This window comes from Triticum aestivum, chromosome 4D (genome assembly GCF_018294505.1).
Source record: "Triticum aestivum cultivar Chinese Spring chromosome 4D, IWGSC CS RefSeq v2.1, whole genome shotgun sequence".
Lineage (NCBI taxonomy): Eukaryota > Viridiplantae > Streptophyta > Magnoliopsida > Poales > Poaceae > Triticum > Triticum aestivum.
The window spans coordinates 4,463,672-4,477,395 of record NC_057805.1 but is presented as its reverse complement, the minus strand read 5'-3'; the positions used below and the strand labels follow the sequence as shown (position 1 = coordinate 4,477,395).

Sequence of the window (13,724 nt, the reverse complement as noted above, 5' to 3'; positions counted from 1 at the left end):
AAGCTACTCATCGAGAGCCCCCATTGATAGTACGGCAATCGATCCTATAACCCGGTCACCCAACTACCATCATGAGACCGGTAAAATAGAAAACCTATCAAGAGCAAACCTTTGCCTTGCACATGGTCCACTTGAGCTAGATGATGACGATCTTGACTCCCTCAAGATGGACCACCTTTCTTGGTTGTGTTGGCTCGATGAAGTCTAGTTGATTGCTCCCCCATACTCCACTATGGGTGAGCCACTCTTCCGCACATCTTCACCAGTCCATTGTCACCACAATGGACGGCAAGCTTCAAGCATTTGATCTCGTCATGATGCTTCACTTGAACTTGCACACCGCAACATCTTCACAAGTCCATTGTCGCCACAATGGACGGCAAGCTTCAAGCATTTGATCTCTTCATGATGCTTCACTTGAACTTGCACACCGCAACCTAACCCCACAAAGAACTCTCACGAAGATCATGGGTTAGTACACAAAGTGTAATTGACAATGCTTACCACACCATGGGATCGCTTGATCCCTCTCGGTACATCTTGTGCGCTTTGTGTGTTGATCAACTTGATTCACTCTTGATTTAGTCTTGATCAACCTTGACTCTTTCCAACTCTCTTCATTTGGATGATGTCTTGAAGGTAAACATGAATGATCACACAATCTTCTTCTTCAAGACATGCTTGCAATAAGCTCTACTCTCACATGACCAATCTTTGGATAATTCCTTAATAACACCTTGGTCACCACATAAACTCCTTGAAACCAACACATGGACTTCAAGAAAAGCCTATGGACAAATCCTTCAAATATAACTCAAGGCAACCATTAGTCCATAGAGATTGTCATCAATTATCAAAACCAAACATGGGGGCACCGCATGTTCTTTCAACAAGTAAAAGCACGAGATAACCAAGAGTGGAGCCGGTGAAGACGAGGATGTGTTACCGAAGTTCCTTCCCTTTGAGAGGAAGTACGTCTCCGTTGGAGCGGTGTGGAGGCACAATGCTCCCCAAGAAGCCACTAGGGCCACCGTATTCTCCTCACGCCCTCACACAATGCGAGATGCCGTGATTCCACTATTGGTGCCCTTGAAGGCGGCGACCGAACCTTTACAAACAAGGTTGGGGCAATCTCCACAACTTAATTGGAGGCTCCCAACGACACCACGAAGCTTCACCACAATGGACTATGGCTCCACGGTGACCTCAACCGTCTAGGGTGCTCAACACCCAAGAGTAACAAGATCCACAAGGGATTAGTGGGGGGATTCAAATATCTCTTGGTGGAAGTGTAGATCGGGGCCTCCTCAACCAATCCCTAGAGAATCAACAAGTTTGATTGGCTAGGGAAGGAGATCGGGCGCGAATGGAGCTTGGAGCAACAATGGAGCTTGGAGGTGGAAGAGGTGGTCAACTAGAGGAGGAAGACACCCCTTATATAGTGGGAGAACAAATCCAACCGTTATCCACCAACTCAGCCTGCGCAGCGCGGTACTACCGCACCTGAGACGCGGTACTACCGCAGGGGCGCGCGGTACTACCGCACCTGAGGCGAGGTACTACCGCAGGGGCACGCGGTACTACCGCAGAGCCCCGCAGTACTACCGCCCATGCAGCAGAGACCAGAACAGCCACACAGCACTACGGCAGAGGGCGGTAGTACTGCTGGCGCGGTACTACCGCTCCCCCTTGCGGTACTACCGCAAGGCAGGGGCTGTCTAGGGATGGGAAGGCACGGATATAAAAAATTACATCCGTGGCTACTTCCGCAGAGTTGGAGTCGATGCAAAAACCCGACGCGGTAGTACCGTAAGTCAGCCGCGGTACTACCGCGCGAGGTGCGGATGTAAAAAATTACATCCGCCCCTTACAGCTGCGTAGTTGCGAAACTAAGCAGGGACCACGGTACTACCGCTTACCAGAAGCGGTACTACCGTGGGGCCTTGCGGTACTACCGCACCGGCGGGTGGTACTACCGCAAGGTCCTGCGGTACTACCGCTCTGACGAGCAGTACTACCGCACTTCCTAGTTCGGCAGACAAGAGCTATAATTGCATAGACAAGGAAAACTTAGGATGCTCCAAAGGCAAGAGGAAAGGAGGTGCAAGGGACGATGTGTACGTGATGAATCCACCCAACCTTCCAAAGCGGACCCCCTCTTAATAGTACGGCTTCCCTACGACTCAATACCACCGAAAAGAACCGAAGAGAAACGCCGTCTTCTATAGCCTTTGAGGGGAACCAAATCATCTTGTGCCTAGTCAATATATCTGAAATATTTGATGCACATGATTAGTCCGCAAAAGCATTGTCATCAATCACCAAAACCAACTAAGGGATAAAAATGCCCTTACAGCTGGGATCGCGTGCGTCAGGCTCTCTACTAGGAGGTGGACCATGGGTGTGAGGTGTTGCACTTCTATGTTGGCGGTGACAGGCCGATAGCGCTATGGTCCATGGCTTGATGGCGGTGATTCAGATACGGTCGAACGAGCGGGGTGATTACATACTGTGTTGCAGTTACCTTCTATAGCTCCACGACAACGATGGTCACCGAAAGATCTTTAAAAGTGTTCATCTCTAAAGATTCAATGGTTAATCTTCGTGAAGCACCTCGGACGCCAAGGAATGATGTTCGGAGCAAAGTGTCTGGCAGCCTCGTGAACTACGGACGAGGCCGATGTGTCCAGGGTTGAGATCGATGGTTCTCTTTTTGAACGTTGGCTGGAGAGATGCCAAATTTGTTGATCAAAAAGAGGTATTACAAGAACACCCCCAAAGGAGGAAAGCACCGCCTAAAGGTGAATGGTAAAAAAGAAGAAGAAAAATATTGTTGCACAATTTATCGAGGAAAACTTGGCAAAAACCAATCAGCGCCTAGCTAGACTAGGCCTAAAGCAACACGACACATACAAGGCGTCGGAAAGCCAAAAATCCCACAACACACCCGGGCGGGCACTCGAGCGCCTACATTGCTACCAGAGTGCACACCGACAACTGTCGTACTGTACTGGGCTACCACGAGCATGTCTACAAACATCGAGGATACCTGAGAGGAACAATATGCCCGAAAGAGCGAGACATATGCCACTCCGATCCCAGGAGGCAAGCAGACATAGCTCGCCCGAAGCTACTTTTGTATGCGAAGGTTGCTCCTGCTGCTCTCACTATCGACCGAACGACCAGCCCCAAAAGGATGCACCACCAAAAGCTCCAAGCTCACCAAAAATGTTGCCCGCTCTAGATCCACCACACCACCACAGATCAAGTGCTCCCGACACCGAACTTGACTCCAAGGCAATGCTTCCAACAAAGTAATGGCACCACCGACGCCACCATTACACAGGGTTTTCACTAGGAGACAAGAACATGGAGCAGGGAGAGGTGTCGGATCCCCTCGATGGCCCCGCCCGAAGGCATCATTCCCCATCAGCCCAAACCGAGTTGAGCATGACTTTCGGTAGGAAACCGAGCACCTATGTCGGGACGACGTCTCCGACACACCACCACCAGACCGAAGCAGTAGATGCCACTTGCTGCCCCGCACAAAGCTAGTCGGAGCATCACCGACGGTGCAAGTCTAGAGCATCCCGGAGGCACTGCCCAGACCATGCCACCCCAGACCATCATCCCGACAGGGAGCCACCACGCAATCCTCTTGCAAATAGTCACCAGCCGAGCCACCTCCGGCCCTCCAGCCGCCCTAGCTCCAGATCCGGCCGCTCTTAGCCCAGTGTCGCAGTGACCGCGCCCAACTCCCCAACGCGCAGACAGATGCACACGCACACCAAGGGCTGGACGGGCGCGCGGCCAGCCACCTCAACCGCGCCGCCAAGGACCCGCACCGCGCGGATCCGGTGCACGAACCGCAGATCCAGAGCCCCGCCGAGGGCCAGTGGATCTCCTCGGCACGTCGTGAAGCGGCCCCTCCCGGCGCGCGAGCCGCAGATCCAGAGCCCTGCTGAGCGCCAGTGGATCTCCTCGACGCGTCGTGAAGCGCCCCCTCTCGACGTGCCGCACCGGCAGGGGATAGAGCCCCGCCGCCGCCTTCCTCGGGGCCGGCACGCGCCCTCCGGCGGCGGCGAGACGGGCGGGGGAGGAGAAGAACGGCGGCGGCGCTAGGGTTTCTGCCCCACGTGCGGCCGGAGCGAGGCGACGCGGGGGTCGTTTTTTACTGCGAGATGGATGATGGTTCTCGGCGTGCATCGCACATCCAGCGTCCGGAAGAGGCCAGGGAGTGAGTGGCATCATTAGCTTATTCTGATTGTGCCCGAGAGTGGAGGAGCAAGTAGCCGGCCGGCCGGCCAGTGACGTGCACCACTGATCGAACACCATCTGGCCGGCATCGATCCATCTCTTGTGCAGTCGGGACGACGTTGCCGGGACGGCCATCACGAGTCCTGGGCGGCCAGGATCGGCCCACGTGCCCCGCCCAGCCAAGTCAGCCCAGCCAGCCAGCCAATCGGCCGCCGAGGCCTCCTTCCATTGGCCGGCCCGCGCGCCCGGGCCCGCCTGTCAGCCGGCCCGCGCGGGGCCGCTGCTCGGCCTGCCACACTCTTCAACAACCAACCAAGCAACCAACCACTCCACCCCCCAAATCCCTCGCCTCCGCTCCGTCCATTCCATCCTCTCCGTCTCCGGTCAGCTCGCCAGATCCTACCTCCACGCGCTAGGGTTTGCGCGGCCGTCCGTCCGTCCGTCGTCGCCACCAGCCATGGCGTCCGGGAAGCACTTCAAGTACATCGTCCTCGGCGGCGGCGTCTCGGGGGTAAGTGCGTCCGCTCTGTTTCGGGGGGTTCGATCGATTGCCTTCCTTCCCGGATCTCACATGGCGATTTTCGCTGGCGCAGGGGTACGCGGCGCGGGAGTTCGCCAAGCAGGGCGTGCAGCCGGGGGAGCTCGCCATCATCTCCAAGGAGGCCGTACGCATAATTCTCCCTTCCCCCCTCTCCCCTCTCCGCTCTACCTCTACGCATTTCTGGATGGTCGTTTTGGGCTCCGGCGTTCCCCTCCACGATTTCAATCCTAGACGTTTCTGTCACCCCGGCAGCCGTACCTTCACTGAATCACAGTTGTGCCATGGATAAATAAACGGAATTCATCACCATAGCCTGCTCGTACTGATCTCCGGTTTATCTTCAAATTACTAATACCACAGTCTCATATTAATTCTCTCTAAAACGGATGTATCTAGACGCATTTCAGTGCTAGATACATCAGTTTGAGCGACAGTTAATATGTGATGGACGGAGTAGTACAAGTCGGGACTAGTCACTCAAATCATGATGGTTACTGCTAGCCGTATGTAAGCGAAAACTAGATTTCTAGCAGGGCTGGCCAACCTTCTCCCTGGGTCCCTGTAGTAGCAGCCATGATTAGCCTATTGCCCGTCTTGCTGCTGCTAATGTTTATCCGTTTGCTCGCCGCAAACAAGTTGTGGTTTTACTTATCTATCTATTGAGAGATGATATGATACAACATATTTCTTACCATGATTTTTGCTTCAGGTGGCTCCTTACGAGCGCCCTGCCCTCAGCAAGGCATACCTGTTCCCTCAGAGTAAGTTCTTCAGTCCATGCCTTTTTCCCTTGATGCATGATCCACCCCATTTTTCTAAACCGCATTTGATTATCACACACTTTGTTAAGTCTAACACACACACACACTTTGCGTTTTTGTCTATGAACAGATCCTGCAAGATTGCCAGGATTCCATGTGTGTGTGGGAAGTGGAGGCGAGAGGCTCTTGCCTGAATGGTACTCAGAGAAAGGTATGTATTTCTGACCAAGTCCCCTGTATTTTTCTGGCAGTTCATGGTTGTGTGCGTTTTAACCTGCATGCTACACAAGTTATCCAAACTGAGTTGTGATTACTTCCTTGCACTATTCTTTAGCTGTAAGGGTGTATGGCCCAGGCACCGGCCAATTGGCGGTATTAGCTTGTCATACTATCGCCTTTGGCTATATCTTATTCACTGCACTAGCCCCATGTGTGGATAATCCTACTGCTTAAGTAACTACTCAATCTTCTAGTTTTTCAAGGAATTAATCAGGAAACGTTATTTCCTGTTGAATCTCGTGGTAAATAATTTTGTAACATACGAAACAGAGATCCTCAGATGAAACTATTCTGGCCTATTCAATTTTTTTTAGTATTCAGCAGACGATTTTCCCAGGGTCTATTTTCCTTTTGAGAACTATAGGTTGACAAAGCAATATATGTCTGCAAGAGTATCCATTCCATGTGTTTGATCTTAATGTAATGATTTTGGATCTGAGCATACTCATGATTCATGTGTTGGCAGGCATCGAGCTTATCCTGAGCACTGAAATTGTCAAAGCTGATCTTGCTTCCAAGACTCTGACTAGTGCAGCTGGAGCAACCTTTACATATGATACCTTGCTAATTGCTACTGGCTCCTCAGTATGTGTCATTGACTTCTTATTTTCATTTTGAACTGTCAGCAGTTTGCTTTATACATGGAGGGTATACGATGGAACAAAATGTTGCCCTCGGACCTTATAAAAGAATTATCAATTACTAGCTGCTGATGCTATTACTTATTATGATGTAAAACTTCTGTTTTGACTTGATTTTCAGGTCATTAAGCTCTCTGATTTTGGCACTCAAGGAGCTGATTCTAACAACATTCTGTACCTAAGGGAAATTGACGACGCGGACAATCTGTATGCAGCTATCCAAGCAAAGAAGGGTGGGAAGGCAGTGGTTGTTGGAGGAGGTTACATTGGCCTTGAACTAAGCGCAGTATTGAAGATGAATGATCTTGATGTGACTATGGTGTTCCCTGAACCTTGGTGCAGTAAGTGTCCATGACTCACATACTACTCCCTCTATCTCAGTTTATAAGTCGTGCACATGTACCCAGGTCGTTAATTTGACCAACTTAATAAGAGGCATGCATTACAAAAAATATATCATTAGAAACTTTAGATATTCTATTTTGTAATGATATATTTTTTATGTTAAACAATTTATTTTATATAAGTTAAATTGACGACCTAGATACACGTGCAAGCCTTGTAAACTGAGATGGAGGGAGTATCACTAATCCTTATTCAGCTTCGCCTCCACTAGCACGCAGTTATGATGTGAAGCAAACTATAATTAGAAGGTTCTTCTGTTTTTGACAACAACTGTATAACGCAAGAATTTCATTTCTTGTAGTGCCTCGTCTCTTCACTGCCGAGATTGCGGCTTTCTACGAGAGTTACTATACTAACAAAGGAGTCAAGATCTTGAAGGGTACAATTGCTGTTGGTTTTGATGCTGACGCCAATGGTGATGTATGTACAGCTTCCAAATCTGAATTCAGCTCTACTGTTCTCATCGTGGGTGCATATGCTTATCACTTTGTTTCCTGCTTGCCAGGTGACTGCAGTTAAGCTAAAGGACGGCAGTGTGCTCGACGCTGATATTGTTGTCGTCGGTGTTGGGGGCAGACCGTTGACTAATCTCTTCAAAGGCCAAGTTGCCGAGGAGAAAGGTGGAATCAAGGTTAGTTTGCTTCGAACTTGCCCTTTTTTGGTGCAGAAGGTTATGTCGTTGTTCCAGTTAAAGAAAGTTCTATGATTCTTCAACTGTATGCCCCCTTAGCAAGAACAGCTGCCACAGTGCGTGCTATTTTCTCCTTGAGTTCCATTCTCGCTTGTTCTTGTTTATACCCAAATGTCTGATGCGCCTGAGCAAATTTCGTGCAGACCGATGCTTTTTTCGAAACAAGTGTCCCTGGAGTGTATGCCGTCGGCGACGTGGCCACCTTCCCGATGAAGATCTACAACGACGAGAGGCGAGTGGAGCACGTCGACCATTCCAGGAAGTCCGCGGAGCAGGCTGTGAAGGTGAGGACATATTTTCATCTTCCATTTTTCTCCATATATGGCCTCTGAACTGCAACAACCAACACTGAATCTCTTCCTTCATCAGGCAATCAAGGGGAAAGAGGCGGGGTCTGCCGTGGAGGAGTACGACTACCTGCCCTACTTCTACTCGCGGTCGTTCGACCTGTCGTGGCAGTTCTACGGGGACAACGTCGGCGACGCCATCCTGTTCGGCGACACCGACCCCGGCTCGGCCAAGCCCAAGTTCGGGTCGTACTGGGTCAAGGACGGCAAGTGCGTGGGCGCGTTCCTGGAGGGCGGGTCGCCGGACGAGAACGCCGCCATCGCCAAGCTCGCGAGAGCCCAGCCGCCCGCCGCCAGCCCCGACGAGCTCAAGGCCGCCGGCCTCCAGTTCGCCAGCAAGATCTGATGTGGCTCTGCTGCTGAGGTGTCTGTCACGTTGGGCATTAGATTTGCAAATACATACACGCATAAATAGTATAATTGGTCGATGCTATTGTGATGTCTGTATACCACGTACTCTCAGTTTCTCCGCACCTTTGAGGTTTCAATAAAGCCCGCACCCTTGCGGTCAGTTTAATACACATTTGTTGGCATAAGCTTTTGTGAGGATGTTTTTGTGTGGCCGCTCTGGCGCCGGCGCCGTGATGGCCACCCCCGCGGCGGCCGGCCTTCCTCGGCTTGCGCCGGCGAGGGGGAGGAGGCGGAGGTGCACCGTGGCTGCGGCGATGGGCGCGCCGGGGCTGGAGAAGGGGGAGGAGAAGACGGCGACGGTGAGGAGCAAGGCGGGGGACGCGCTGGAGGTGTGCCGGGTGGTGAACGGGATGTGGCAGGTGAGCGGCGCGTCGTGGGGCCGCGCGGCGCCGGCGGCGGCCGTGGACGCCATGCTCGCCTACGCCGACGGCGGGCTCGCCACCTTCGACATGGCCGACATCTGTGAGTAGGATCGTCTCGCCTCCGCACGCTCTGGATCATGCTTCCGCGTCCCGCGTGCGCACACGCTGGCGCCACACGGCCGCTCGTTCCGTCTATTTTCTGTGCGATTTTGAGTTGCGGTGCGCCCAACTGTTTTGATGTCTCTGAATATCTATCAATTTTCGGTTTGCGAAGAAAGAAAGGAAAACACATGCTATCCGGAATGCCCGCCCCTTTGCCGGCTTCTTCATAGCATAGAGTTTGCTTCGTTTGTCACGTTGTGCTTAACTTACGTTATAATCTACTGCTAGAAAAATATACTCCCTCCGTTCCTAAATACAAATCTTTGTAGAGATTTTACTAGATGGACTATATCTAGACGCATTTCAGTGCAATCTCTACAAAGACTTATATTTAGGAACGGAGGAAGTATTTAGGAACCGAGTTTCTCGCCGCGCGCACACGACGGCGGCGGCGTGATCTGAAGTCATTGACAAAAACTGTTGGATTGTCATCGACAAAGTCAGACCTGACTACGGTAGGGAAGCGGCGACAACGGTGCGTCGATGGTTGAAAAGCCTCGATATAATCGTGTTTACGTTGCTTTGTAAAAATTAAACTATCAAAAACGTCATATATTTAGGAACGGAGGGAGTAATAAACTTGTGCCACTTTGGAAAATTACACTGTTGCTTTGCCTTGGAAACTCTGAAGCATGATTTTGTGGATAGCAAAAGACACGGATTTATTCTAGTTTTTCTCGACTAGGTTTTGTATTGCTTTGTACTACGAGTAGTACAGTGTAAGTTTCTTTTTTTGAGACACTTTGTATAGCGTAAGAAATTTACAGAAATTAATTTCTCACTTGTACTGAAGCCGCAAGGGCCAAGAGCGCCTTATCTCCCTCTTGCGCGCGCACGCTCCGTTCGTGCAACAGCCATGTCGTCGTCGTCAGCAGCCCGCGCCCTCTCGCCGGCGCCGCCCGCGCCCACTCCACCGCGCCGCGTGCGGCCCGCGAGGTGCGCGGGGTTCGTGGGCCCGGCGGTGGAGTCGGCGACCCCGGGCGCGAGGGCGGCGACCCTCGCCAGCAGCCGCGGCGGGACCGACTCGTCGCTGGCCATCTGCCGGGTGCTCAACGGCATGTGGCAGACCAGCGGCGGGTGGGGCCGCATCGACCGCGCCGACGCCGTCGACGCCATGCTCGCCTACGCCGACGCCGGCCTCTCCACCTTCGACATGGCCGACCACTGTACGGTCTCTCTTAGGCATTTGCGCGAACACCTCGCGTGCATGTGCATCGGGCTTCGTTTCCCAAGGATGAATTGCTAGAGTATATCTAACGCTAGCGGGCTTGCTTGATGCCGTCTGATTGCTTCTTGAAATATTGATGCATTGTAAGTTGAAGCTGCGATTTTCCTTCAAAATAAATAAATAGCATCAATTAGGCTGGAGCAGATAGAGCACAGGATAGAACCGAAGAACAGAATTACAGTTTCAGTGTCAGGCAGAGTAGTAGCAGTGGTTAGATAGAAGCAGAGGGGATACAGGTTCAGAGTTTATAAATCCAACACCCACGCGGCGCTGGCACCGGAACACATCGAGGAAACCCGCTGTGCTTACTCGAACGCCATTGCCTGCTAACCTGTCCACTGACTCGGGCACACTTACCCTTGCTGGACGTCGAGAAAACCTCCTCTGCTTGTGTGTCTGTGGCGTAGCCTGATCAGCATTCTGGTCCATGACAGGTTTGATTCCAGCAGGAGGCTGTGTGTGTAGTGCCCTCTGTTTCTGTGCTATTATCAGCTGCAATTAACGATCGTTGAAGCGTTAAATGTTGATACATGAGTCGATAGTCTTTATTTGTTTTTCCTTGGAGCTTATTTTCAACTTGGTATGAAGACATGATTGTTGTCTTGGCAGATGGACCGGCGGAGGATCTGTACGGCATGTTCATCAACAAAGTCCGGCGCGAGCGCCCGCCCAAGATGCTGGAAGAAGTCAGGGGGTGAGCGAGCGATTTGGTGCCATGGAGACGCGGCCGTAGCACATTTTCCTGCTGCTGTTCTCTGACTGTTGCTGAGCTGCTTGTGCAGGCTTACAAAGTGGGTGCCGCCGCCGGTTAAGATGACAAGAAGCTTCGTTGAGGAGAACATCAACAGGTCCCGGAAGAGGATGGACGTCGCTGCCTTGGACATGCTGCAGTTCCATTGGTATGTTTGTGTGGCTTGCTGATTTGGTGTCATAACGTGTTCGTACCATTTCATGAGCATTTCATCTTCATTGTCAGTGCAACTGGAAGGCTTTTGATGCAATTCATTTGGAAATGGATCCCTGTTGATACTCAGTAGTGAATCTCCTGTCAAGTATTTTGGACAATAAGTTCGTCCTGATCATCTGAGCATTTCTTTTCGCTGTCGCTCTTTAGCTGGTCCATCAAACCTCTAGGTATCTTCCTGCTGGCATTGGGGGAAAGACGGGGGATCTTCTTTTTTACTTATTTTCCTTTTCGAAAAAAATCTGGAATGCTCGTTCACAGACAAAAGCATGCTGTACTGCGATAGAGTTGTGCCATTGTCATTACTCTTAGATGTGTTGCATGAGAGACCAGTTTAAAGGACTTCAGTCAGCACTGTCGAAACTCCGAAACGCGAGAAGTGTCATTCTGTTCAAAACCTGTGAATCGAGTATCGTGCCGAGTACTTTGTTTAGGGGATGCATCATATAACTGCTGCCGTAGCTGGTAATTTTTGCTGACCCTTTATCACAAAACAGGTGGGACTATGCAAATCCCGGATATCTAGATGCACTAAAGCACATCACAGACCTGAAGGAGGAAGGTAATATTTTAAACTTGTACCAGATGATAATAGTTCACTCGTGCACACATCTCTTACACTTGTGATTTTTCTGTGTGAATGAATTCTTACATCATGCCCCTTTTTGTTCTGAAAATTCTGAAGGCAAGATAAAGACTGTAGCTCTGACGAACTTCGACACAGAGAGGCTGCAAATAATTCTAGAAAATGGAATACCAATTGTCAGCAACCAGGTATTTATATGACTGCTTACTTATCTCATGTATGCTTTTTATTCCCTTACTAGTGTCAATGATCATATGGTCCTCAGATAAAATAACGAGAGATGATGTAAAATTACCAGGTTCAACATTCTATTGTGGATATGCGCCCGCAGAAAAAGATGGCAGAGCTTTGCGAGCTTACCGGAGTCAAGCTTATAACGTCTGCTCCCTCCCCTCCACCCCTTTGTCTTCTTCAGTAGAACATAGCCTGAAGTTTGAATGTATTTTTCGTGGATGCAGGTACGGCACAGTGATGGGTGGCCTATTGTCTGAGAAGTTCCTCGACACCAACATCAACATACCTTTCGCCGGACCTCCTCTGAACACCCCATCCCTGCAGAAGTATAAGAGGGTGAGCAGTTTGTAATCCTTTCGGTTAAACGCGTTGCCCACCTTCCAGTCCTCTCTTGCTGTTCTCATTGCTGATCCTACGACAGATGATCGACGCTTGGGGTGGCTGGAGCCTGTTCCAGGCTCTGCTCCAGACATTGAAGAAAGTGTCGCTGAAACACGGCGTCCCGATCTCGACCGTCGCCGTAAGATACATACTGAACCAGGTAATCCTCCATCCTCCTCCACATCTTCATCCCATTTCTTCTACCTCCGAAAAGGAAATGTATCCGTCGTGTTAACATCCGCCATCCGTGTTTGCTCATCTGTGTTCTTGGGGACAGACGTCTGTGGCAGGGTCGATGGTGGGCGTGAGGCTGGGCCTCTCGGAGCACATCAGGGACACCAATGCCATTCTGTCGCTGCTGTTGGACAAGGAAGACATGGGCAGCATCACCGAGGCGTCGCAGCGGGGCAGGAACCTGATGGAGGTCATCGGAGACTGTGGCGATGAGTACAGAGCCTAGTGATTTTCACATGGCCGGGGATCGAGTCTCGATCCTCGATCCCCCAGCATGTGCTCCCACGATGATATATACATACCACCTTAACAAATGAGAGTGACAATCATGGAGAGGAAGAACTTTCAGAGGCATGGAGACAGATAGACAGAGAGGCAGAGGGACAAGGAGGATCATGTGCTCCACCGAAAGCAAGGGTGAATGTGGTGGTGGACAGATCTCCCTGGCCAGCAGGGAGCATATCCCGGCCTTGGAGACCGATCTGATCATGGCATGATATTGTATTTTAATTCTAGTAGTATAAAATTCATGGAATCATCGTGTTGATGGTGGTGCTTGCCGTGCAAATTGTTATTAGTTGCTCCTCTGTTTGGGAATATATGAGGATCTGGACAGCAAGACAGTGTCTAAATACTATGAAACTTGACCATTGTTGTTTCTTCGTTAACAATATTTCTAAAGATGTGTAAAAGCAAACATGGTGTTTCCAAGGTACCCGCCATTACTATTTGTTATAGGTTTTCGGGCGGTGAATCTGAAAAGGTTTTGTGTATAGCAATGGTACTTCATCTGTTTAAAAAAAAATGAAGTTCTAGGTTTGTGCTAAGTCAAACATTTTTACGTTTGACAAACCTAGAAGTTCAAACATTATGGAATGGAGGACAAACGTAAGTAAATCTTATTTAAGGAGTTTTTCATACTAAGATGTATTATCGAATATTATGCCCTTTTGAATATTTGAAGTTCAAATATTATGTCCATTGGAATATGGCGTCCAATATATTGCCGATTTTTGCATATGACGTGCCAATTACAAAGCACATATTTTTTGGGGTATTTCTCAGTTTGCACCCCTTCCACCTATCACTTACCTTGGTTCGAACTGCCACTTTTTCAAGTGCAAAACGTCCACCTTTCAAATTTTGAAGGACTCTGTGATTGTTGTGGGTTAATCTTACTGTGCAACCACTTCTTTTTTTCTTTTTTCGTCCTCACCCTGTCACTTCACTCAGTGTCACC

General features: G+C 50.2%; 2 protein-coding genes across 3 annotated transcripts; both read left to right on the top strand.

Annotated features, from left to right (window-relative positions):
• Positions 1 to 4,513: 4,513 nt before the first annotated feature.
• Positions 4,514 to 8,443, top strand: LOC123095594 (monodehydroascorbate reductase 3, cytosolic). Its single transcript, XM_044517112.1, has 10 exons — positions 4,514 to 4,768; positions 4,851 to 4,922; positions 5,508 to 5,559; positions 5,690 to 5,770; positions 6,305 to 6,423; positions 6,601 to 6,820; positions 7,186 to 7,304; positions 7,390 to 7,515; positions 7,719 to 7,859; positions 7,945 to 8,443. Exons 1-10 carry the CDS (start codon positions 4,715 to 4,717, stop codon positions 8,266 to 8,268), a joined length of 1,308 nt encoding a protein of 435 aa, XP_044373047.1. The 5' UTR covers positions 4,514 to 4,714; the 3' UTR covers positions 8,269 to 8,443.
• Positions 8,444 to 8,470: 27 nt separating this feature from the next.
• Positions 8,471 to 13,134, top strand: LOC123095595 (flagellar radial spoke protein 5). 2 transcript variants are annotated; one of them, XM_044517113.1, is made up of 9 exons: positions 8,471 to 8,795; positions 10,695 to 10,779; positions 10,868 to 10,984; positions 11,547 to 11,611; positions 11,735 to 11,823; positions 11,934 to 12,013; positions 12,094 to 12,205; positions 12,291 to 12,410; positions 12,528 to 13,134. In XM_044517113.1, the coding sequence occupies exons 1-9, from the start codon at positions 8,471 to 8,473 to the stop codon at positions 12,708 to 12,710; spliced, it is 1,176 nt and encodes a 391-aa protein (XP_044373048.1). In that variant the 3' UTR covers positions 12,711 to 13,134. The 2 variants fall into 2 exon arrangements, with proteins under 2 accessions (XP_044373048.1, XP_044373049.1); XM_044517114.1 differs by lacking the exon at positions 8,471 to 8,795 and adding an exon at positions 9,626 to 10,023.
• The last annotated feature ends 590 nt before the right edge of the window (positions 13,135 to 13,724 follow it).